Genomic DNA, 26,395 nt, shown 5'->3' with positions numbered 1-26,395 from the left:
TTTGCAGCGATTCAAAGTAACTAAGTACATTAACTTAATTTGAATTTGAAGTACTTGTATTTACATGTTATGCTGTTTAATATTTCTACTCCATTACATATTCAGAGGGAAAAGTTGTAGTTGGAGTGCACAAGTGTACTTTAATGTCTTATTTTTATTTTATTTTAATGTTTTCGTATTTTTGTTTTAATATTTTTCTTATTTTTTAAACTATTTTTAATGTTTTTCTTATTTTTAATGTATTTTGATGTTTTTGTGTATACAGCACCTTGAGTAACAACCACCGTATGAAAAGTGCGATGCAAATAAATAAACTTAAACTTAGCCGACAAAACAATCTCACCATAAGGTCCATTTAGTGGCTGGTCTGGAGCTCTCAGTCATGTCATACAATCTTCTTCAGCAGATTTTGTCCATTTGTCATGGAATTTTAGATGTTCACATTTCATTTACTCTGAGCACTTTAAGGACTTTAAGGAAATGCTGTATTTTTTTAGAGCACTACAGTTAGGCTTATGCGACAACCACAATTTGTTTGACATGCAAAACAAAACTACAAAACAAAGATGAAGTTTAAAAAATATGAATGTTTTTATGTATTAGCTACCAATCAGTATATAAAGCAGTTTAAGTTAGTCACTGATTACACATGAATGCATCTCTTAATCTTTGATGTTTGCTGAAATATTGGATCATTTGAACATTTATTGAAATGAAAGCATGTGAGAAGTTTATAGGGAAAAACCACAATTTGGTGGAGCTGTTAACAACTCATAGACATGTGAAATGTGACCCCGACTACACACTGCTTTTTGTAAGACGCTGTCAAATAAATGTAGTGGAGTAGAAAGTACAACATTTCCCTCTGAAATGTAGTGGAGTGGAAGTATAAAGTAGCATCACATGGAAATACTCAAGTAAACTACAAGTAGCCTTCCTCAAAATTGTGATATTTTACTATTTATGTAACTTTTACATTTATAAAGAATCATATGAACTTTTACCAGCACTGACAGACTGTTTCTGGAAGCAGAAAAGTCAGATGACAGTCAGGTGACATGCATGCGTAGTGCCAACTGAGAGCATTTCCTGTCAGGATGGTGCTCAGCAGATGCTGTGTGGGGCGAGCCTCCAGGAAGAGCTCCGGGCTGTGAGAGAAGGCTCTAGCTACAGTCTTACAGACTCACCTTAACCCTACACAACACACCCACTTTACTCTCCCTCCTCATGCCTAAACCTAACCAACCTGACCAACAAAGGCAACGAGTACTAGCCAATCAGATCTAATTTTTTGGGAAGGGTCTAACTGCAGTCTTGCAGACTTACTAGATACACCCACTTCACCACATGACACCCCCTCCATGTTGTTACATGACACACACCCTCTGACCCCTAACCCTAACCATCTCACTGCTCATGCCTATAGCTAACCAAGTGGGTGTGTCATGTAAATACTGCAAGTAGGTAGATAGACCTACTTAGATTTTTTAGCCTCATGCACCTTTGTGCAACTTTCATAGGAATGCACGTTTCCTCGGGCGGTGTTTAACTGTTGCGCTGCAGTGGAAGTAATGTTCACAAAAAGAGGGACTTTGGCACAAAAAAGACTGTAATATTGAAAGATATCTACTTGATTTGACTCATTTGGACGCTGATGCTTCTTATTAGCGTCAGATAAACTTTTAAATCCATTTTTGCATAGTAAGAGGACTGTGGATTTCTTTCATTGTAAATGCATTATGAAGGCATCTTCTAATGGTCAGTATGAACAGGAGGAATGATTACAGCAAGAAAAGCGGGTTTCAATGTTCATTTGGGCTCCTGGCTGTTGTTTTAGGACACTTAAAAATGTGAACCTGCCCTTTAACTGTTTCCAGCCCTGACAGACAGTAAGGTGACTGTAAAGTCGCGCATGCGCAGCGGAAACGGAGAGCATTTCCTGTAAAGATGGCGCTGAGCAGAGGCTGTGCGGGTCTGTGGAGGACATGCAGCATGTTGGTACCCAGACACGGTCTCCTGCTCCCCGCTGCTCTCCGGCCACAGAGCACCGTGAGCGGGGTCGTGCTGCCCCGGACGTCCCTGTCCAGCCCGCCGTGGCCTGAGCCGAGCCCGCAGCCGGAGGAGGAGCAGCGCGCCCGGCACGCCGCCACGGTGAGCACCGTTAACCAGATGATCCACGGGCAGGACTTCGGTCGTCTGTTCGCTGTGGTGCACTTCTCCGGTCGCCAGTGGAAGGTCACCGCCGAGGACCTGATCCTCATCGAGAACCACATCGAGGCGGACTGCGGGGAGCGGATCCGCATGGAGAAGGTGCTGCTGGTCGGCGCGGAGGACTTCACCCTGATCGGAAGGCCTCTGCTGGGGAACGAGCTGGTCCGGGTCGAGGCCACTGTCATCGAGAAGACCGAGTCCTGGCCTAAAATCCACATGCGCTTCTGGAGGAGACACCGGTTCCAGCGCAAGAGGACCATCATCCAGCCGCAGACGGTGCTGAGGATCAACAGCATCCAGCTGAACCCCGCACTGACATGATGAAGAGGAGGAGGAGGAGGAAGAATAATATATCACACACAGACTGACTGACTGCTTTATTATAAAGGTGTAAACAAACATGTCAATAACTTTGTTCGTAGTCTTGTTGTTGCTTTAATACAAAAACAAAACCAAGACTGTGTTTGTCCAGACTGGAGCAGATGTTGTTCACGTGTTCGTTGGGTTTATTATTGTAAATAAATAAATAGTATTCAGAAATGTGACTGGAAGATATTTAATGTCTCTGTCTCACCAGTAACAGTCGAAGGATGTAGCTGCTTTTCAAATCATGAAAAGGTATTAAAAGGTGCAAAATGAATGTTTAAGATCCGCTTCAGACATGTATTAAAGGACGAGTTCACAGTTTTTCAAGTCTGTCTGTCAGGAGCTCATACTGACCATTAGAGGATCCCTTCATACATTCTTGCACAGGAGGAGGACTGTGCATTTTGTCCTCCATCACTTCCATTGTAAGGTCATTATGAAGGGATCTTCTAATGGTCAGTACGAGCAAGAAAAACATGTTTCAATGTTCATTTGAGCTCCTGACTGTTGTTTTAAGACATGACTTGAAAAATTGTGAACTCGTCCTTTAAGTTATTTATCAAAAATATAACATCCACTGGTTCCAGCTTCTCAAATGTGAAGATTTGCTGCTTTTCTTCTGTTTTATGTCACTGTAAATAGGAAAATAACGAGTTTTGGATTGTTGGTCACTTGCAGCTTGAGTGTCATATATATTCAGTAGTTTCTGATATTTTACTGACTAAAAGCTTAATGGAAAGAATGATCAATAATGGAAATAATCATGGGTGCAGCCCACCAGCTAAGGTGTTAGAGACTACACACAGTGGTGTTCTGAGTACTGAGAAGGTTTTCTGGTGGTTTTGATAAATATTTTTTCCACATTGCAGCATTCTCCCAGTTTATCCTCAAGATTCAAACCATCAACCTTCAGCTAACAGGCTGTATCACCTGAGCTCCACTCCACATTCAGCCTGAAACAAACAAAAAACGATTTACGAGACAGAAGAATTATGACAGTCTGTAAAACAAAACTGCTTTATTAAGAAACCTGATTGAATCGTCTCTGGAAACAGGAAACCTGCAGAGGACTGATCTGAAGGCACTGTTGAACATTTCTGCTCAGTGGTGACAAGTTTACTTATAAATGAACTCTGATCCTGGAGGTGATGTTTCAAACCAGGAGCTTGTCCAACAGGCAAAAAAACCCCAAAATGAGCTACCAAACCAAATAAAACCTCCTGATGTAGAGCTGCAACAATCGGTCGATTAATCGATAGACGGTAAATTAATCCACAACTACTTAGACAATCGTTTAAGTAATTTTTAAAGCAAAAATGCCAAATATTTGATGGTTCCAGGTTCCCAAATGTAGGAATATGCTAAATTTCCGGGTCAATTACAGTAAACTGAAAATATGGAGGTTTTGGATTGTTGGTCGGACAAAACAAAGACATTTCAAGATGTTACATTTAACGCTGCAACGATAAGCCAATTAATCAATTAGTTGCCAACTATTGAATTAATCGAAAAACTATTTTGACAATCGATTAATCATTAGGAGTCATTTTTTTAAAGAAAAATTCTCTGGTTCCAGCTTCTTAAATGTGAATATTTTCTGGTTTCTTTAGTCTTCTATGATAGTTAACTGAACATCTTTGGGTTGAAGAGAAAACAAGACATTGGAGGACGTGTTTGGAAAACATTGATCACGATTTTTCACCATTTTCTGACATCTTATAGACCAAACAACTGATCGATTAATGGAGAAAACAATAGACAGATTTATCAACAGTTAAAATAATCGTTAGTTGCAACCCCAGTTACGATGGGCTTTGGGAAATTGTGACACGTTTTCTGAATAATCAGCAGATAATGAAAATAATCGTTAGTTGCAGCTGATGTTAACACGTTGGTAGAAATGTCTTCAGAGGTTCCTATTTGGAGCCTAAATTAAGGAAACAACAGTGAGTTAGAAACCATGGTCTGCTTTGGTGATCATCAAGCGTTAGTGGGACAGTATCAGAAAGTATTTTGATGATTGTCCTTTTCAGACTTTACTGTGTGTGTCCAACAACAACCTGTCCTGCTGGAACCTCTTCTCAAAAAACGACTGTATTGCTCAGTTGTTGTTGTTTTTGAGTGATGTCGATATGCGGAGTTAAGACAAGCGGTTTCATTCATTCGCAGGCGGAAGTGAGCGTCTGCCACGACAGAAATCTTGGTTAGATTTTGAGATGTATGAAAAGTTAAAGGATAGGTTTTGTTTTGTTTTTTTTAAACACTCACATGTCTTATGTGCAGCTTTTAGTCGCTGTGATCGTTACTTCTCTCCGTACTGGCTGTGACGTGATTCCTTCATAACGCTGTAATAGAGTTAAACTAACACAAGGCTTCAGCTGTTTGAGGTAAACAAATCAAACAGGTGTTTTTATCGTGGCAGTTTGTGTGAAGGTGTTTTTTCCTACCAGGTATTATCACTTCCACCAAACCACAGCATGAAAACACAAAGAGAAGGGAGTCGTCTACTAAAAAAGGGGCTGTACTTTGAAAGAAACTAGAGCTGCAATGATTAGATGATTAAGTTTTCAATAGTCAATTAGTAGTTTTGAGTCCAAATTCTCTGATTCCAGCTTCTTAAATGTGAATATTGTCTGGTTTCTGACAGTAAACTGAATATCTTTGGGTTGTTAAGTCGGGACAAAACAAGACATTTGAGGACGTCGTGTTGGGTTTTGGGAAACAATGATCAACATTTTTCACCATTTTCACAACCAAACAACTAAAGCTGCAACAATCTTTCGATAAATAACCAACTATTTTGATAATCAATTAATTGTTCTGAGTCATTTTTCAAGAAAAAAGGGTCAAAATTCTCTGATTTCAGCGTCTTAAACGTGAATATTGTCTGGTTTCTTTAGTCTTCTATGACAGTAAACTTCATACATTTTTGGACCAAACAACTAATCACATAAATTCAAGAAAATAATCAACAGATTAATCAATAATAGTTCTTAGTTGCAGCCTTAAAAGAAACCCATTCGATTTGGCTGAAAGCCTCAGTGAGGTTCAAACAAAGTGCTTCACAGAACCAGATGTTCTAGCAGATTTTGTAACTTTCCAAAAACAGACAATCCCGTTAAATTTACAGCCACTTCACACAACCATCGGCCAAGTTTGCAAGTAGGCCTAGTTTGAACTCTCATAGCACTTTATTCAAAAGCCTGTTGGCCCTCGTTCGACCAGACAGCTGTCACCCTGCTGCTCTCTGTTAGCAGAGACTCCGGTCTGCTAAAACGTTCCCTGATAAACCTGATAACTCCACTGACATTAAATGAATGACATCTAAACATCAGTAAACATCAGTATCAACGAATTCATTTACATTCCTGGTTTATCGGGTCATAAAAGCCGAGCAGCCTCAACAAATAAAAAAAAGAAAACAGAGCTTGATACTCCATTCGAGTCCCAGTCCGGCAGGGTATCTTTCCGTCATGTCACCCCTCGTTTCCTGCTCATAATTTGTACGTTTCATCGCGTCGAGACTATAAAAACATGTAAAAGATGCAGAGTTCATGGAGACAGATCACAGAGACTCTGATCTTAAGAAAGCATTTTGCTCTCAATGAGTCTCTTACGCTGTAGTTGAAGTAGGAAATGATCACTTTGCGGCCAGTATGGCCAGCAGGAATGATTCTAGTGACCAGTAACTCTCTCAATATAACTGTGGGCATGTGAGTGTTGTATTAAGATGAAAAACCTATCCTTTAAGATGCCACAAATATTCCTCTCAGCGGTTAACCTCTTTCCTCTGTTGTCCCAGAGGCCCAGATGTAGAAATCTGCGCTTTACCTTAATTACACTTCATTCACTGTTTGTATGAAAAGGCAAAGCACCCTGCTAAATTTGACAGGTTAATGTTCATTTGCGTGTCTTCAAACATACAGACTTATTACAGTTTGACTGGAAACAGAGAGAGAGATACGTATTTACTTCAACTTTTTTTTAAAGGTTTCTATCAAGTATGTAGGTTTGATCATAAGCAAGGAATTGTTAAAAATGCTAGAATTCCCACTGGAGTCTGGTGTGACATTTTTTCTCATCCGTACAGAACGAAAGAAAAATAATCTTTAATGTATCGGAACTAACTGAGAAAGCAGAATCTCCTCCTTCCGTCACAGCAGCAAGAAAGGAAGGAAGGAAACAATTTTTTCAAAACAAAATCTCAAGTATAATCTTTAAAAGTCCGATTAGAATCGTCCAAAAGATCGACTCCTCTTCCTGAAAGTCCTCGTCTGCGGCCTGAGGGGATTTCTTTTGCTTATGTCCGTCTTCTGAAGAGTACAAGCCCTTTTCAAACGGGTCCTGGAGCACCGTCTGATCGTAAAACACCCGCATTTCAAACTCGCTCTCCTTGTGCGACGGGTGGCCGTAAATACCGATGCCGACGGGCCTCGCGAAGTCCCCCGGCACCACCACCACGTCATGGCCGCAGGTGGCCGACTGCAGCTTGTAGGTGTCGAAGCTCGGCCGGAGGGTTTTATCCGACACGTAAAGGTCCGCGTCTCCTTTGAGGCTGCGCATGTGCAGGATGATTCTCCCATCGTGGTTGAGGCGCAGGTAGCTGTAGTTTCCCGCCCCGATGTGGCCCTGAACCACATGGAGCAGCACCCACTCTTCAGGGACGTCGTCCTCCGAGAGGTTCAGGAAGCCTCTGGCCTGGGACAGCAGGAGGGCGACGACCAGACCGCTGCAGCTCAGCATCATGGTGGAAGCATCTGTCGATCACCACAAGACACAGATGAAAGCAGAAGCTGCAACGATTAGTTCGTTAATCAATTGGAAGAAAATTCATAGCCAACGATTTTGATAGTCGATTAATTGTTTTGAAAAATTTCCTGATCCTCATACATTTTCTGAGATGACTAAAGAAACCAGGAAATATTCACATTTGAGGAGATGGAACCAGAAAATTTGGGCTTTTTTTTTCTTTTAATAAAAAGGACTCAAAACGATTAATCTATCAAAATCATTGGTGATTCATTTTCTGTCCGTCGACTAATCGTTGGAGCTCGACGCTGAACGACTCATTAAAACTGAGACAGATTAAATGCTTAATGAAAACTTTTTAATTGATGACAAAAATAATCACCAAGAGCCCGAACTGTGACTTTAGAAACAGACGTGATGCTCTGACTTCATGATGACACCTGGAGAAACTGATCTAATCAATCCTACTAATATTAAACATGTTCACAACTGGCAACGTCTAGTGGTTATTTGACAGGAAACGTATCAGTTCATGTAAACGTGTCAGCATGAGGTTAACATATTTCCAACTTGAGTGCCTGCAGTTAGAAGTTAAAACAGCTACCGAATGTAAATAACAAGATTATTTCCATACAGGTGGTTACATGCTAATGTATGTAAAACATATCGTCATATTCTAAGCTGCTAAAGGAGAGACAGAAAATTCACCAAGAAACAATTTTCATGATCAAGTAATTGTTTTCTGTAATTTATCAAGTAAAAAAAGTTCTTCTCAAATGTGATAATTCTGCTGATTTTCTCTGTTTTGTATCTTTGTGAATTGATCGTCTTTGTGACAGAAGAAGCAGTTTATAAAACGTCACCTTGGGATCTGGGAAATTATCCCAGTTGACATTTCGGCAGATTAATCAATAATGAAAATCAATAGCTGCGGCTTTTGTTCAATGTGTTTAAGAGTCTCTGGAGTGAGTCATCGACCTTTAGTGGTTTCCGGATGAACAATGCATTTATTAGCTCATGTTAATGTGTCAGCATGAGGTTGCTTTATTTGTGAAAACTGAAAAAAAAGGGCGATTTCACTGCTTTTTCCCATCCAGACCACATTAGACAAATTAGAAAATTTACCCTATATAGATATTGTGCATTTGTATTACAAAAGGTAAACATTTCTACCTTCACATTTAAGTGAAAAAGAGGAGCTCTACATGGTTACAACCAACAACATGGAGAGACATAAAATCCTGCTGTGAATTTCTACCACAAGATCAGTGAAATGGCCCTTTTTTTTCCTCCATCACCGCCCTACAAGGTGAACCAACAAGATTATTGCTAATGCAGGACCTGTTTTAGTTCATATTGTACTCCAGCTGTGCTAATTCTCCCCCAACAAACTTGCTATTAAACCAACTTACACACAGTGAACCTTGGACTTCTGAGGCCCCTTTCCAAGAGAATAAAGAATAAAAAGAGAAACCTGTAAGGCTTCCTGCTGAAGACAAGTTAACACAGTTTCACCGGTGAAAACCTGAGCTGAGTGTCTTCAGAAAAAAAAAAAACAAAAACCTTTGAGTTTCAGTGAAGCTAAAAATAACCTGCTGGGTCTCTGACCTTTGAAACGGTTATAACGGTTACAACGTTTATCACAGATTAACCAGGACACTTAACACCCGCTTTAACATCCAGCTTAACGACTATTAAAAACATTTAACTTACATGTGACAAATCAAAATATTCAAGCCTCATTTGTACGAACATTTGAGTTTCATGCTAACATGCTAACATGTCACCTGCCAACAGCCTTCATCAGTCTGACAAGGTGAGTTTTTAAAAGAAAGAAAGACAGAAAATACGTCCTACTTTAATTAAATGTTTAGCTATATAACTGTTAGCTCACCGGGTGTTTTTTTTAGAAATAAGACTGACGTTAGCTTGAGCTATCAGCTAGCTACTTATTTAGCCGTTACGCAGCTAACTCTGCTAGCCTGTTCAGGTTGAGCTGAGTCCGGTTATGTTTCCAGAGAAAAGCGAGGCCGCAAAATAACGTTAAAACTTGAGAATTAGGCTACGAATGAATCGGCAAATTAAAACTCCGGTTCGTTTACTTACACAGCTGTCATTTCCTAACCAGCATCTTCATCCAAACAGTCAGAAACCTGCTGGAAACAAAGTTCACTTCTTCTGCACTTCCTATTTCCTCTCCGATTCTCCCACCAGCTGAGACCCGCCCTCTGCTGGATACAAACATTAAAGGACGGGTTCACAATTTACCAAGTATGTCTTAAAACAACAGTCAGGTGTCCATATGAACAGTGAAAGAGGTTTTCCTCGCTGTAATCATTCCTCCTGTTCATACCGGCTGTTAAAAGATCCTTCAAATGTGCTTTCAAAGTAAGCGATGGAGGCCAAAATCCACAGCCTTATATGAGGCTTCAGCAGTCTGAGTTAGTCATATCAAGTGGATATCTGACACATTTACAGTCTTTTTAGCTTCAGTGTTTCCTTGTTGAGCTGCAGGTGGAAGAATAGTAACAAAAAGAGGGACTCTAAAGAGACTAACGTTGAAAGATATCTACTTGATTTGACTCATTTCGGCGGCTGAAGCTTCATATTATTCATTTTTGCACAGAAGGAGGACTGTGGATTTTGTCCTCCATCACTTACATTGTAAGGTCATTATGAAGGGATCTTCTAATGGTCAGTATGAACAGGAGGAATTATTACAGCAAGAAAAACGTGTCTCAATATTTGTTTGGGTTCTTGACAGACTTGAAAAATTGTGAACCTATTCTTTAAAGTGTCACACAGCAAATAGAGGTCTGCTTGCTAATCCAGCGTTATCCTCTATTGATGTAAGAACAGTTGAATGAATATCCCAACAGCTTCCACCCGTCCTGTTTGCTGTGAAGCAGCAGGGAGAAAACAAACCGCAGGAAGGAATATTTAATGCACCTGAGAAATGTCTTGCAGTAAGAGATAACGTATCATCAAGTGTTACTTTATTGGACTGCATATGTATGTTTGCCAAAAGTCAAAGCTGTCCTCCCTGACAGCTTTTTCTCTTGGTATTATAAGTCAGAACCACAAAGACATTCCACATTGTTGAACTGAAGTCATTAGAAAAAGACAAGAAAACATTAAACGTCTCCGCACGGTCGACACAAAACTCAAAAGTCTCCTACCGACACCTCATCAAAGCAAAAATGTGTAGAGATTTAAAATTTTCTGCTCGTAATTCTTAAAGTTGATCTGTAACAATTTTATTCTCATTAGGTTTAATGCAGATATATAAACAGTCTTCATCTGTTTCAGTGCTGCTATCGATCATCTCGTCACGTCTTTAAAAAGGACAGTTTCACAACTTTTCAAGTCCGTCTTAAAACAACAGCAGGCGCTCGTATGAACGGTGAAAGAGGTTTTCCTCGCTGTGATCATTCTTCCTGTTCGTAGTGGATATTTAAAGATCCCCTTCAGTCAGTATGAACAGGAGGAACAGCAAGAAAAAAAAACTATTTCACTGTTCATTTGGGCTCCTGACTGTCGTTTTAAGACAGACTTAAAAAAAACTGTGAACTCGTCCTTTAACGTTTGATCTCGTACAAAATGTCGTTAAGTGCATTAAGAGCCGATAAATTACAAATCTGTTTCGGGGGCATGCACACTCACACCTCACTCATTAAAAAAAAAAAAAAAAAAAAAAATCAATCAAGTGTACTAATTTCACATGATTTGTTTTTAGAATCCTTTTTCACTTTAATGAACACCAACTGTAGTTTTTAACAAAATAAAAAAACAAAAACAAAACAAAAACAAAAAAAAAATAAACAAAAAAAAAAAGAAAAAAAAAGAAAAAACCCAACAACTAATGATCCGGGGGGGGTGGTGGTGGTGGTGGTGGGGGGGGGGGGAGGGGAGGGGTCTCAACAACAGGTTGGATGACTTGGTATGTTTTCAAAAACCACATCAAATTGTAAATTCTATATAGATATACTCGTTCAACAAGTCTGCATAATCTGTCACATTAGATACATTTGTGGAAGTCACTATTATCACCACTTCAGCGTTTTTTTGTTTTTTTTAAAAGGTTTTTTTTTTTTTACTGCAAACCAGTCGACCAATTTAAGGCGTCCGAGTTAGACGGCGGAGTCAAGTCGATCTGTCACGTCCACAAAGTCCAGACCGGGCCTCGCCGGACTCTCAACCCTATGAAGAGGCGTTTTTCCTGATGTTATTTCTGAATGAAAAGGCCCCGAAAAGTAGTGTTGTGATGTGTTGTTTTTTTTTTTTGTTTTTTTTTTCTCCTCCTCAGAATATAAGATTATCTCAACATTTAAATAAATCACTGCATCTGATGTCTTATAAAAACACGCCAATGTCTTCATTTCATTGAGGGTGGCAGATAAAGAAACAGGTTTGTTTTTTTTTCCTCCTTTGTTTTTTATAAATATGCTTGTTGATGATTCAAACTATACAAATTCTGACTGAACAGAGCTCCGGAGGGGGAGGGGGAGGGGGGGGGTTGTTGGCGGGGGAAGGGTGGGGTGGAGGGGACGGGGAACGGATAACCATGAACTTTTTCCATTTAAATCTTTTAAAGGAACATCGTCCGAAAAAAAAAAAAAAAAAAATTTGCATTATACATTATACAGTTTACAATGTAGTACCATGCTAGCGCTGCTCGCCTCATCCTAACCGTTTATTAGCAATGGAGAATCACTGCTGTTGAAAACTACAACACACACTACTGTTATTAACCCCATTCTGCCCAGGTGCCTTCTGCTTTCAGCAAATCACAACGCCCGAACAAGAAGGGAGGGGCGGCGGGGTGGTGGTGGTGGTGGGGGGGGGTGAAGGTGTGTGAACACAAACTGAGAGGAGGGGGGACAAAAATGAAACAAAAAAAACAAAAACAAATCATTTTGTTTGTACAGAAAACAAACAGAAGTAAACAAAGCAGCAAATGCAGAAAATCACACTTCATGCATTCAAAATGAGCAGGAAGGAAGGGAGGGAGGGAGGGAGGGAGGAAGGGGGGAGGAAAGAGGGGGATTCACAGTTTTCTCAGCTACGACGCAGAGGTGGATGAAGGGGAGTGTATACGGGTGTGATACAGAGTGCGTTAGCAGGGTTAGCGGTCGTTACGAGGGTCGTAGTGTTGCAGCGACGTCGCCGAGCGCCGCTTTAACGTTACTTGTTGATTGGCGGGAGGTGCCGTCTGCTCGTGGACAGAATGGGGGTAAAACTACATTCCTGGTCTGACTAAAATGGATTTGCTTTGTTAACGTAGAAAGAGTCTCTTTGTGTTTCCAACACTTTCTTAAATTCTTGGCTTTATCTTCTTGTTTCATAGTTTCTTTAGAGAAATGAAGCCTGCTGTAAGTACGTCTGGTCGCCCACTCTGGTCTGTAGTGAGGGGGGGCCGAGGCAGCTATGATGCTGGGAGGTCCGCGCTGGAGGGAGAGGGGGGACGGGGGGAAGGGGGCTGGAGGAGGCGGCGGGGGCGGCGGCTCAGACGGGGGGCGCTTTGCGCTGCAGTAGATACTGGTGGATGTCGTCTGCGTCGCGTTTCAGCCAGGCGGCGTTGAGGAGGATGTTCTCACAGCACTGCTGCACCGTGCGCTCGGCCGCCGGCGCCGGGTGACTCTCGAAGAAACTCTGCAGGGACGGAAAGAAGTTCATGAAGTTCATGAAAGAGTTCACACCTTCTGACAAAGGACAAAGAAATGTAGCTGACAAAACAATGTCAACACAAGGTCCATTTAGTAGAAAAATGGGAATTTAAACATCTACAACATGAATTTATTCTGCTTGGGAAGATCATACAAGTTGATCAAAAGCTCCAGAACAGCTCCTTAATGGACCTTGCAGTGAGACTTTTGTTTCCAAGGTCAAAAAAAAAATTTCAGTCTCAACAAAGAAACTATCTTTGAAGGGAAGCAGTTAAGTGAAGCTGCTGTTTGTAGGTTTGACATCTTTAAGATAAAATGTTGGAAACTCTTCAACAAAAGGTCACAAGTCCTTCACAAAATAAAGTCACTTCCCCAGAATGAGTCAGAAATACTGAATGTAAAAACTATAACACATATTTGAGTATATTAGAGTTCATACAAAAAGATAATTAGAGTTACTGATAATTGTTCTAAAGTCATATAAAGTTATTTTGTGCTTCAACCATCGGATCAGGTCAATGTGGCCTGATGCTGCTCTGATGCCGTTAAACCTGCATTAAGCAATATTTTGGATGTTAACATTAAATCAACTTGTTAATGTAATAAGCAGTCATTATAATTAGTTGGATTGGACTCTTTTCATGAGGTGGACAGATACAGCTCTAATGAGATGCTAATGTTGCTCTCTGACTACTGGATGTGTAAATATGCAGCTGTTACTGTGAAATCTTTTCTGCCATCTAGTGGTCAAAATTGCTAAATGCAGCTTGAAGAACAGGTTATTTTTGTTGTTTTAATTTTGAACAAATCTGTTCCAAAACAACATGCATTTAATTTCAGAAAAAGGTTGAAATACTTTTGTAAATTAGCACTAAATTCTTATTGTTTTCTCCAGAAAAAGAACCATTTCTAGGAGTACACCTCTTACACCTTACACCTAAAATAACTAACGCAACTGCAGAAAAAACTAACGAGAAGTTTCGTGAAGCGCTCTCACCTTTACTTCGGCAGCCATTTTGTCAATAGCGAATCCATCAACTGTGAGCTGCAAAGAAGCAAACAAGAAACATATGAACTGAACAGGAAGAAAAACAACAAACTCGAGAGGTTTCTGCACTTTGACTGAAAGCAGTTTGGTTACATTTTTTATTGAAACTACGACTAACTGCAAACATAAAATGTGGTTCAGTCCAACTGCTTTGTGGTTAAAAACAACAGAACATAAACTGGTGTTTCTGGTTATTTGTGAATTATGATAATTTAGTTCAGAAAGTAGAATAAACGTGTGGTCGTCTTGTGTTGGGTAGTACAGCTGTAGATTCACTTCCAATTCATTTCTATGTGGATAAAATTCGTGCAATCAGGGAGATCTCCAACATCCATCCGGCTTGAGAGAGCGGAAATATCGTTCAGGAAATATTGTTTGTTTATATTCTTCTTTTATAGCTGTGTGGTGAAATACTACAAGAAGCAGAGAGGTTGTTTGACAGTAGTGAGTGTAAGGACAGTGCCAGAGGTTAATGATGTTTCATAAAATGCTGAATTTACAACTTTGTGGACTGTTTTAAGCACACTAGTCATGCTAACTCACACAGTTTATGTTTACAACCCTTTGCCATGCCGTTTCCTGCCCCCCCCCCCCCCAACCCCCACACCCCCCCTCCTCCTCTGGGCAGGTGGATTTTGATCTGACTGCAGCTTTAGTCTTGTTTACCTTGATGAGCCGTGATATGAGGAAACCACCCTGGTAACGGTTGTAAAGCTCCTCCCAGTTGTCCTTGACAAACTTCCAGGCAGCTTTACGGCCTTGTTTACTGCTTCCTGCTACGCCCCCGATTACTGACACTGTGTCCTGAGGACGAACCTCTTCCTGTCGGGGAGAAGACCCAGAGAGAGGTTAGCTGTAGTGGAGATTATATAAAGGCTCAAATGCTGTCAGCTGGCTGGTGAGAAACCCTTCCTGTTAGAAAACTTGGACACTGAGCCAAAAAGAAAAAGGCTTGAAACTTGTTTGCTGCTAACAACAGAAAATCAGCAACTATTGATATGATGTTTGATTAATCATTCTGATGGTTTTAGCCTCTTAAACATGAGAATTTGCTGCTTTTCTTTGTTTTAGACTAATAGTAAGTTGAATATCTTTGGGGTTTTACGATGTTGTTTTCACTGTTTTCTCATGTTTTACAGACCAAGCGATTAATCAAGAAAATAATTATTATTACTAGACAAATATGAAACTTAACTGCACTTTCCTTACAGTGCATTACACACAGCATTTCACTATAAACCATTAAGTCATTGGCCACACAGCACTGAAATGTCATTTAACACAAGGTCCAGGAAAAAAAAACAACAACAACCTCAAAATCTAAACTGTAACCTCCAAACCACATGATTAGAAGCACATTTGTTGATATGTGACCTTTGTTTCATTTCCTCTGTCACTCAAAATAAAACCAAAATTGTGACATGCAGTAATCGTGGTCATATGTACCGAGAGGGCGAAGGTGAGGACTTTCTGGATGAGGTCAGGGGCAGATATGGCGCCGAGCACTCGCTCTATACGATTCTTCTCTTCCTGCATGTCTGCTTGCTTGTGAAGCTGAGGGACGAGACAAAGAATAGATATATGAGAGAGAGAGAAGACAGAATAAATCTAATATAAATATTCTGACAGTGATCACTTCTGACAACCTTTTCTCATTCCCTTGAATGAGAAAGTGTGTCCTAACTTTTGACTGGTCCTATATCTAACATGTTAATTGTGCAGTTTGCTGATCAGCTGAAGTTTTACCTTCATCATCGTGTCCAATGTGGCACTGTCTCCGTGCTTCAACACTGTTAAATACACCTGAAAAAAAACAAAAACACACAAAATTAATACTTCAGGGAGAAACAGCAGATATTATTTCACACAGAAAATGTTTTTTAATGAGTGTGACAATTGTTGAGGCTGTCATCTGCTAACTAAACCCATCACAAGACAAGATGTGTCTGTGGGGGATCTGTACAGTTTACCACTTCAGCTACACAATTTCCTGGAAGAAACCCTGATGTCATCCCGCGAGCCATCACCCGACTCACTGCACGTCAACTACAGCAGCTGACGACTTGGCAATGGCACAGATAGGCAAATAAAAACAGTTGAATCTAAGTTTCTATCCTACACTAAAACAAATACGTTTGCAAGAAAAGTGCTCAGGCCATATTTTGAACGTGGTTTGGTTTCAGAGAGTCAGATGTTGAACAGACGACATTTATCTGCAGCTTGTCAGTGGCGATGATAGAAGCCTCTTTTATCACCTCAAACTGAACCATGAAGGAAACGAACATTTGGGGAAGTGCTCCAACAAAATAGCCGCGTGTGTGGACTTCTCGTTGCTTACCGGGCTCCTGAGGTCTGCAGGCAGGCTCTGTTTGCCCTCCACGTGGTCCTTGAATCTCCGCCGGGCCTCCTCCAATGTGGGTTTGTGTCCCGCCTTCCCCAACTTCCCAAGAACCAGCCCTCTCAACAGGGCGTCCAGATGACCTGCAGGACAACAACGTCACACTCGGGTTATTGTCCTTCTCACCCAACAGCACCGCGCTCCTCCACAGGTCGGGTTAAATCTAAGCTTCATCACAGGATGGTAACAATAATTTGTATAAACCAGAACAGTAAAGTACAAGTATGAGCGTGAGAAACACTCGACTCTAATTCCCCATTTATGTATTTAAGTACATTTACAAAGCTTGAATTGATATATAAAGTGAGTTACACTAATGTATAATTTTTGGTAGTAGTTAAATCTAAAATAACTTTTTCTATATCATTTCTATTTTCTACCCTGCGAGAATCAAAATAACGTGGTGTGCTTTACATAAAAGTAATGAAAATGCTATAACAAATTCCAGGGCTTTCAGTTAAAAGTATATTTAGAGTAAATGAAACTATGCAGGTCTAAAATAAAAAGATTTGAACCACATGACAAGTTTATTCCTGTCCGGCCCCCTTCCTCACCTTCCCCTGGTTTGCTGTCCCAGGCCAGTTCGAGGCCGATGGGAGTGAAGAGGTCCCTGATGAACTCCTGGATCTCCTCGTGGAAGTCTGTGTGGGACAGCAGCGAGGACAGTACTCCCAGGTTGCAGCTGAGGTCGCTCCACACTGTGTAGTTGGGCTCGTTAACAAACGCCTCCATCAGTTTCAGCACCTCCACCGTGCTGATCATCCCCGCGCGAGACTGAAACCACAAAAGAAATTAGCATTTTGTAGAGTTTGAGTCGCCTTTCATGTCACTTTGAAAGATATTAAACAGCAGGTTTTAGGAAAAGTCTGACTGTTGCTCAAAGTCCAACGTGACGTCCTCAAATGTCTTTTGTCTCGACCAAAAGTTCACAAACCAAAAGATGTTCAGTTTACTGTCACCGAAGACTAAAGAAACCAGAAAATATTCATATTTAATAGTAAAAATAATATCATTCATAGTGAAACTCAAAGTGCTACAGTATTAGTCACATAGAACACATAACATAAAGAAAATATGTCCTGAATAGAAAGGTATTTGGGCCTTTTTTTAAAAAAAAGAGTTTAGGGTCTGTACTGCCCTCAGATAGTCAGGAGCTTAGTACCGAGGGTCCGGAGACAGATCTGAGGGTGCGGGTGGAGGTTTGTGGTATGATTAGTTGATGGATTTATATGTGAGTAGCAGGACTTTGTAGTCAGTCCTGAAGGAGGAAGCGAGCCAGTGCAATGAAAACAGAATAGGTGTTATATGTTCATGATTTCGCACTCTCATCAGGATCCTGGCAGCGATGCTCCTGCCAGGGATCCCTGTGAAGAGAACGCCGCAGAAGTCATTACTGCAATGCGCTACAGTAACGACTACACACACACACACACACACACACACACACACACACACACACACACACACACACACACACACACACACACACACACACACACACACACACACACACACACACACACACACACACACACACACACAGTAGCGCATTTTTGTCAACTGACTAATCGATTCATTGACTAATCGTTGCAGCTCTGTTATTTAGAAACAACCTAAATGTGCGTTACTTATGACATATTCTCCAAACCAGTCACTGTTTCATTCAAGATTTGGTCACTTTTCTTGGGATTTTGATATGAAACACTTTCTATAAAGTTTCATGTCATAATTACGTCTGAGCTCTGAGGTCAGGATGAGGTCTGTGGTCATTGAGCTAAAAGGTGAAGTAACGTGTGAATGAACTTTTTTTGCCGCCTAGTAATAAACACATCCATAAAAACAGTTTCCCCCTAATTTTGCAACGATCGCTGCTCTACATCCAGGTGAGGACAGAAATGAAAACAGAATCTATAAAGTTTCATTTTAATATGGTGACACCAAATTAATCCTGATGTTCAGTTTAACAACATCATCTCTGGAATTCAATAAAGACAAGATTTACGGTTAGATGCCTGCGTTTTTCATCATAACTCAGCATGTGATTCAACCATCGTAAAAAAAAAACAGTTCTTTCATTGTGACGCCAGGTATGAAGGCATGAAGGTGTGACATGAAACCTAAAACTGACTCACAACAGCAGCTGAAAGGAGTAAAAGAAGCAGCGGGAGATGAATGAAGTCACTGTGATTCATCCGTTACATTTTGGTTACAGAACACACAAAACAGAAAAGACAGATTTACCATTTTTCTGGTCTTTACTTTATCTATTATGCGTTATAATCATCTGTTAAGACCTTCTGAAGATCAACTGTGAGACGTCATGTTAAAGGGGAACTCTGTAGCTCTCTTCATCTCTGCTGGACGCTAGCAGCTCCAGGCTAACACACCACAATCTCCGACTGGACTTCCTTTCTCCACACATGTCCACACACATGTCAAACTGGCCCTCAAGCCCTATTCAGTCTTCCTCTCTTCTTCTTCTATTCTGCACCATGTATTTGTTTACATTGGGAGGGAGTGGACTTCCTTTGCATGCGGACAAACGATTGGCCTTTTGGGGGGTTTCTAAATACTTCAGATGTGGCTCATTCCATTTGTCACGAAGAGTAAAAAAAAAGCTTTGTGCGTCAGTCTCACCAGGGAGAAGAGGTCGTTCTGGAGGCCGAGCCGGTCCACGGGCTGCAGGCTGAGGTCTCTGATGCCCGGCAGCAGACTCTCCAGCATGGATGAGCTGTACTGGATACGATAGAAGCCCACAGTGCCGGGGTTGATCTGTAAACAATAAAAAGCAGCAGGGACACAACTGGGTCAGCCTGTGGGAAAAAAAGATTACCTCTCACACTCAGTACTCTTATCCAGCATGGCTTAGAGTGAGTGAAACAGAGTCGTACTAATGCTAAAGCTCGGGGGTTTAGTGTTTCCTAAAACGCTGACAAACACTGGCAATTGTGACTTATCTGGGGCCGCGTTTATCAAGCTTCTCAGAGTAGAAAATCACTCCTAACTGGACAAAAATTCTCAGCGACACATTTTTGGTCCTACTTTTAGGACTACGGCCCCGTTTACACCTGGTGTTAACATCCGTCTCCACATGTGTCTTGAGTTGACCACTTGTGATCGGATCTCACTTCCCCGCTCTATATGCAAATAAACAAGGATAATTAATTTAATTAATTTGTTTATCCTGTTATCAAACAAGTTGAACTTCTTTGGACCCGGAGGCAGCGATGCAATTCCCTCGCTAGTCGCCGGAAAATAGAGGACGTCAGTTGAGTAGGTGGTCCTTCAATGTGGTCCAGGAGGCATTGTGTTTACACTGCTAAATGAATGTAGTCACAAGTGGCCCAGACCACCTCCGATCTGATCGATCTGTCCTCAATGCGTCTTGAGTGCGTTTACACCTGTATTTAGAGCTGTCCACTTGTGATCGAATCACCTGAGACGGATGTTAATACCAGGTGTAAACGGGGACTAAGAGTAAAAGCATTTGATCAACTCTCTTAACTTAAATCACTCCTGTCTTGGTCAACATTTAGGAGAGCTCCAGAGGTCAGTTTCTACTTTATGGTTGAGTGTCGTAAAACAGCGGCGTCACACTCTCTCCTAGGAGCAGTCCTCCTCCTTACTAACAGTCAGAGCATGATGCTTCATAAATGAGTCTAAATTCCTACTCTGAGGTAGGAATATTTTTAGTTCCACATTAACTTTCAGCACGATTCCTTGGAGTAATTCTGAGAAGTAGACTACATCTACATTACTCCGTCTAGTTCTGTAATGCTGTTTCCTTGTGAAAATGACTTGTGAGCTTCCAGGTCAGGTTCTGTCCACAATGAATCACTTGAACTTTAGAAAACTGCTTAGTCTCTTTTTCTTCACCATCTTTTCAGTTGACAACAGCAAAACTGCATCACAGCCAACGTCAGATGACGTGTAGGACAGATGGCCCAGCTGACCAAATCACTATGTGATGGTCGCAACGTCGTCCAACAAAAATCAATCAATCAATCGTCAGAAAGTTGTCTCATTAACTTTGCTGCCACACAGCCGCCGGCTCTGACTGGACAGCTACAGACAGTCTGTTACTCTGCTGACGTTCATCTCATTCAACCTCTGTTCAGTCCCCTCCGGCTACACTGTGTCAAATTCACAATATCATTTTTGTCATTTACGTATTTTTCTGTTTCTGTTGTCAGACAACGGAATATGAAATAGTCATTTAATTGCATCTCATAAACACTACATGAGCACCAGCAGTCAAAATCATTATTTTATAATCGTGATACTCTGGAAAAGCTTTAGTAAAAGTTTTAGTCTGGACGGAGGGCTGAAACAGAAAGAAAAAGATCTGTTAACAATTGTACCAACTAATGTAAATGTATTCTGAAGCTGAACAGCTTATTGCTCTTAAGTTAGTCGTTAACAGAATGTTGAATAAGTCTGTAAACAGTGTTGGAGCAGTGGGGATTTAAAATCAGTATCGGCTGTAAAAAAAAGTGCAATTCATTTTCAATCTTTTGTTTACTTCCTGAGGAATCTTAACTCAGACAGCGACATCATCAACGGCTCCGCCAATTTGCAACTCGTACCCGTGAGACATTGCTCAAGTCTGTTCATGTTCTTGCTGCATTTGTCAAAACCCAAATTGATACTCAAGTCAAGTCAGTTTATTTATACAGAACAATATCATAAATCACTACTTTGCCTCAGGGGGTTTACAGTCGGTACAACAAACGACACAGATGATGAAAATCTCCCCCCAAACACCAAAAGAGCAAAATTACAAAATGGAAAATTCATATGATACCATTACAGATGGCTTGTAAATATATATATGAAGAATACAGATCCAAAAGGACATCGAGTGACTCCCTGCTTACCAGCATTAAAGTGGTATTTTAAATGTACACTGTGTCTTTGTCAGTAGACTTGGCAAACAATTGTACAAACTAAGCTGGTTGACAGAGGAAGTGTGAGTGATGATCACATCCTCTCCTGCTCTTCCTCCCAACTGACAACGAGGAACTATATTCACCGAACTTTGTTTGACCTTTGATGTTTCACTTGTAAGGAAAATCAGGACGGACTGACGCATATTTTTCTTATGACTCACTGATTCAGCTCAACCAACAATCTGTCACTCCCATGCAAGACACTGGAAACGCCACACAGTCTTGAGTTAACAATAAAAATGGTCCACTTCCATTCAGAAGAGGGTTAAAATTTACCAACGATGGTGATTGTCTAGCTTAAAGTTTTACCTGTTTGTATATAAATGATCTTTCTCACAAACTTGGCTTGACTGCATTTAAAGACAGGCTTGTGGAGCCACATTATTGATGGCATAGTGTTTTTAAATTACGTTATGTAAAAATAGATAGAAAGGCTACTCTGACACTCAGCTTCTAATACTTTCTAAGGCCTTTTATGAGGGATTGAATTCAATGTCTTTTAAGCAGATACAGTGGAAACAGTAGCTGCTGGTGTTGGAAGAACTGTAGACTGGCCTCACCTTGATCCACTGGTCTGGGCTGACGCTGCTCAGGGTGATGGTTGTCTCCGGTCTGTCCAGCAGAACTTTGAGCTTGGTGCATTTGGGGTCCTCGCTGGTACAAATACTAATGGGGACCATCCAGTTGGGGCAATCTTCACCTGTTCCAACAGAGAAGAGAGGGAGCCAATGAGAAACCACCGCAGCATTATATCAAACAAACAAAAAGTCCTGTTTGTGTGACCAATGCTATAACAAAAATCACACTTACCATTATGTGGTCCACTGGCACAGAACTTCTTCTGAGATATCTTGAGGACGCGGTCCTCACCTTGCTATAAATAACATCATGGTCAGTGTGTATAAGAGGCAATAAACAGTACAAAATAATCATTTCTGCTGGTTAATTTGACTTTTATGTAAAAAAAAGGTAGGTAGCTAATATATTTTGTCTGGTGAATTCTTATATCAACCAACCACTGTGGCTGGAGGAGTCTGTCTGCTTTCCTGACCTTGAATAGTTTTGTCATTGCACCGAATGTTTGACATTGATTTAAAGCACTCAAGTCTGGTGGTCGATTTAACAGCTTGTGTCCAGCGAAGCTCACCTGTTCCTGGTCCACTACAATAATCGGGAAGCCCATCTGCTTAGTCCACGAGCTCATCACTGCACCGATGGGTTTCCCACTGGCCTGTTCCAGACAGTCCCATAGGTCCTCTGTGGAAGACAGCCAGAAAGTAGAGGATTAGGAATCCAGGAAATCAAATCGCACACCTGTTTCATCTTTAATATTATAGAATATTTCCTGCATGTTACCTGTTGATGCATTTTTATGTTGGAATTTCAAAAGATAGGCGTTCATTCCTTTCCTAAAGTCCTACAGAGAAAAAGAGAGAGGTAAGCCTCGAGATATTAAAAAAAAACAAAACAGAAACAAGCTGCAAGCAAACTTTTGTTTCCAACCTCGTCTCCTATGTAGTTGTGCAACATGCGGATCACAGATGCTCCTTTACTGTAGGAGATGGCGTCAAAGATTTCATCTACCTCTGACGGATGGCCTACGTTCACCTGAAGAACATAACATCATCCGACGGTCAAAGCGGGGAACATCCACAGAACACGACCAACCCAAGAGTTTAGAGTCTAACGCTATACCTTACACCAATACCTTCCTGTGTACCAAGACATTATTTGCCCTTCAAACACTCAAAAATAATTACTTGAGTTAAAATAAATAACCAGTCATCATGAAAACATGGCTCCTAGCGGACTACAGAGTGAATCCCACCTCTATGGGATGGCTGCTGTCCAGCGCGTCCAGGTCCAGAGCGCGGGTGTAGTCGGCTGAGACAAACTGGGTCCAGATGTCGTATTCTGGGAAGCAGTGGTCCACACACAGATACTCGATCCAGGATGCAAATCCCTCATTAAGCCACAGATGGGTCCACCATTCCTGCACACACACATAAAACCAAAAAGACCACATTTTAATGCTCATGTCCTTCAAAATTGTTCCTTTCCAAAATATGATCAACAGATAAAACAAATACTGACAAATGTTCTGACTAACTGGTGGATAATGGGTAAGATGTTGACAAAATAACATTCATATACTGCATTTTCTTTATTTTGGAGATATTTTATATGCATTTCAGTACATTTCACTGCAAACAATGTTTTTTTTCCCCACATAATGGATGTATAAAATTTTGGAAATCGATCCTTTTAGTTTAGAAATTATGTATGTTCTTACTTTCCAACATCCAGAGCTGCTGGGTGAATGGTTTCTCTATTATCAAATGTCTTTCATTTCCTCTTTTTTTTGTCACTTTAACAAACTATCTTTCAGTTAGTGCTACAGTTTTTTTTAAAAGACTCTTCCTATTTTGTTACTATTAATATTTTTTTCAGTGTGGCTCACAAGGTGTACAAGTATAGGGCTGACTGAAAGTATTTTGTGTTACAAATAGCTGATAGGGTTTATGGCTGGTTACCATGGTGACCAAGTTTCCAAACCACTGGTGGGCGAGTTCGTGTCCCACCACCAGCGCCACCCACTGCCTGGAGGACGAGCAGGAGTTCTTCGGGTCGATTAGCAGAGCTGTCTCCCTGCAACGCCACAGAAACTGGAGTTAAAATACAAAGACGGCTGAAGGTCGACACTTCCTGCAGGTTTCCCTTCATCAGCTGCTGGGCTGTTTATTAAAAAAAAAAAAAAAAAAAACTACAACCAGATGGCTGCAAATGGTAGAGGAATGGAGCCCGCTGCTGTACGCAAATCACATGCCAACTGAATACCAAACAGGTGGCAGCACATCCAATAAACTACAGAGCAATTAAAAAGTCATCAGTGTCGGTTAAACTAGAAACACACAACTGCAACAAGTATTTTTCAGAAAAGAAGAAATAAGCTGTTTTATGAGACTTCAACGAACTCCACAACCACAGTTAAAATGTGTGTAATAAAATTTAAATGAAAACTATGATTTAATACAACTTGGGTTTTATTTGTGAAGGTCTGGTGATCGGTTCAGGTGGTTTTGATAACACTGAACATAAAGTAATAGCTAGGATCTTGTAAAATGACAACATCACTAAAAATAGGTCAACAAACACAAGCAGGTAATCAGACAGGTTTTAAACCCCCAGTTAGTCAAACTAATTCAGAAGAGAAACAAATGATTGCAAAAACTGTTCGTTACAAACAACCATCAGACCTGGTTCAACCTTGACCAATCATACTTGTCGTACTTGTGCAAACTCACAGTTTTCCAGTTGCCATGAGGGATTTTTAGCGACATTACAGGTTGACACACTTTCAAGTGGTTGATAAATTGGCATAAATTGTTGGCTTCTTTACAACCTCAGCAATTACCTTGATGAGTACAATGTTATAACTAACTGAACTGATGGCCAGAGCTATGACACCAAAACCCACGTTGTAATAAACCATAGTTTTTCACTTCAACATTAAAGATTCAAGATTCAAGATGAACTTTATTTGGGAAATTTGTCTTGGGCTCTTCACCCATGCTCCAGCATTCAACTTAAAATATTTTGTTTTGTTGCCAATATGCCAATATAACTTTGTTCATTTTGAAAACTCCAAATAAATGGTTACATAAATTAATTTGTGTCTGGCCTCAGTCGTGAAAGGGTCGTTTCACCTCAGCCATTAATGCATTAATGAAGTTTGTTTTTCCAGTTTTGTTAAATTGAAAAAAAAAAAAAAGATGATGGTTTTAAATGCAGTAAGACAGAGCAGCTCATATTTACCTGTAAGTAACAAGGCCCCAGTTTTCCATGGCACCTAGAAGGGAGGAAGCAGCACATATTTCACTTTCACTTGAAACATTTTCAGTGGAAATGTCTCAGATTTCAGAATGAGGATTTGACAACTACTGACCAGCAGCAAAATCAGCAATAGCTATGAGATCAATTTTAGGCAACGGATAAGGAACACTGAAGTAGTCTTTGTAGAAAGGTAAGGTCTTAGTTGCAACCTGCAAAAAAAAAAGAAAAGAGCATTTAAAAACTTCAATCTTCTTATTTGAGGTCTGTCAGTCTTAAAATATCAGGACAAAGTCTATTCAATCAGACTTATTGAGACAAAATAGATCAAGCAGAGAAAGTATTCAGGTTGAAATTCATCATCGCACAAATACTGGTAAATATGTCTGTTTTCTGTGCATTCAATCACTACTTCAGTAACATTTCTTAAAAGGTAGAGTCAGCGATTCTAATCCAAAACACTTTTTGTGAAATTCAGTGAATATCTCCTCACGGTCCGCTAGCTCTGTTCTGTCTGTGCGCTGAAAAAAAATCCAGTGTCCATACGCAGCACTGGCTCTGCAAATGGGCATGTAAACATAATGATTCAGAAGCTAATTAGCAACAGGGGGTGTTTGTGCACAGGACAGGGGGAAGTCATCAGAGCAGCTGTCTGTCTCTCGTCTCCAGCAACGGTTGAGTTGCGAGGGAGAGAGAGAGACGCTGTGGCCAATTCACATGGAAAGTGTTTTCTCACGGTAAAGATACGCTTCCATTTTATTAAACGTATCAATCCACACTGAATCTGAGACAGTCTCACGGACACCTCTCACGTTTTGGCAGCTGTTTACATCATACAAATATCCCGCAATATGTGTGTTTTGAACTTATTAACCATATAAATGAATCAATAAATACAAACACTGTTGATTTCTTGCCATGGAACCGGTAAGCAACCTATTTTGGTTCAGTAAATTTGTGCGACAGACGGCTGCTTCTGCGGACGGAGACGCTAATCGCAGGTCGAGTGAGAAGCGGGAGTGAGAGTGCGGGTGGACTGTTGTGCTCACATGAGACGAATCTTGTTTCCCCTGCTCATGATAATGTGTGAGAGGAACAGAGGTGACTCTACAGCTGACGTATCACTGTTGATTCTGTCGTATTTCTATTTTGGTTGTTGCCATGGCAAAGTGCGTCC

General features: G+C 40.7%; 3 protein-coding genes across 4 annotated transcripts in view; 1 reads left to right on the top strand and 2 right to left on the bottom strand.

The window, feature by feature from the left end:
- The first annotated feature begins 1,910 nt into the window (after positions 1-1,910).
- On the top strand, positions 1,911-2,756 carry mrpl21 (mitochondrial ribosomal protein L21). Its single transcript, XM_044340640.1, has one exon. It carries the CDS (start codon positions 1,948-1,950, stop codon positions 2,530-2,532), a length of 585 nt encoding a protein of 194 aa, XP_044196575.1. The 5' UTR covers positions 1,911-1,947; the 3' UTR covers positions 2,533-2,756.
- Positions 2,757-3,580: 824 nt separating this feature from the next.
- On the bottom strand, positions 3,581-9,549 carry c3h6orf120 (chromosome 3 C6orf120 homolog). Of its 2 annotated transcripts, XM_044340626.1 has the most exons (3): positions 9,433-9,549; positions 8,739-8,767; positions 3,581-7,334 (listed from the first exon to the last, which is right to left on the bottom strand). In XM_044340626.1, exons 1-3 carry the CDS (start codon positions 9,441-9,443, stop codon positions 6,769-6,771), a joined length of 606 nt encoding a protein of 201 aa, XP_044196561.1. In that variant the 5' UTR covers positions 9,444-9,549; the 3' UTR covers positions 3,581-6,768. The 2 variants fall into 2 exon arrangements, with proteins under 2 accessions (XP_044196561.1, XP_044196571.1); XM_044340636.1 differs by lacking the exon at positions 8,739-8,767 and having other exon boundaries at positions 9,433-9,543.
- A 1,845-nt stretch (positions 9,550-11,394) lies between these two features.
- npepps (aminopeptidase puromycin sensitive) overlaps positions 11,395-26,395 on the bottom strand; it is a 28,449-nt gene continuing 13,448 nt past the window's right edge. The window contains exons 7-23 of the mRNA XM_044340315.1: positions 25,334-25,430; positions 25,204-25,237; positions 23,922-24,036; positions 23,216-23,380; positions 22,891-22,995; positions 22,744-22,804; positions 22,535-22,644; positions 22,198-22,261; positions 21,948-22,087; positions 19,076-19,210; positions 16,993-17,212; positions 16,379-16,521; positions 15,787-15,843; positions 15,487-15,594; positions 14,707-14,862; positions 13,990-14,037; positions 11,395-12,978 (exon numbers count right to left, since the gene is read on the bottom strand). Of these exons, the coding sequence (XP_044196250.1) occupies positions 12,832-12,978; positions 13,990-14,037; positions 14,707-14,862; positions 15,487-15,594; positions 15,787-15,843; positions 16,379-16,521; positions 16,993-17,212; positions 19,076-19,210; positions 21,948-22,087; positions 22,198-22,261; positions 22,535-22,644; positions 22,744-22,804; positions 22,891-22,995; positions 23,216-23,380; positions 23,922-24,036; positions 25,204-25,237; positions 25,334-25,430 (1,905 nt within the window). The 3' untranslated portion in view covers positions 11,395-12,831. The remainder of the gene's footprint in view (positions 12,979-13,989; positions 14,038-14,706; positions 14,863-15,486; positions 15,595-15,786; positions 15,844-16,378; positions 16,522-16,992; positions 17,213-19,075; positions 19,211-21,947; positions 22,088-22,197; positions 22,262-22,534; positions 22,645-22,743; positions 22,805-22,890; positions 22,996-23,215; positions 23,381-23,921; positions 24,037-25,203; positions 25,238-25,333; positions 25,431-26,395) is intronic.

The sequence above is a fragment of the Thunnus albacares genome, chromosome 3 (assembly GCF_914725855.1).
Source record: "Thunnus albacares chromosome 3, fThuAlb1.1, whole genome shotgun sequence".
Taxonomy (NCBI): Eukaryota; Metazoa; Chordata; class Actinopteri; order Scombriformes; family Scombridae; genus Thunnus; species Thunnus albacares.
The sequence above is the reverse complement of the archived record's forward strand: the minus strand, read 5'-3'. Positions and strand labels throughout refer to the sequence as shown.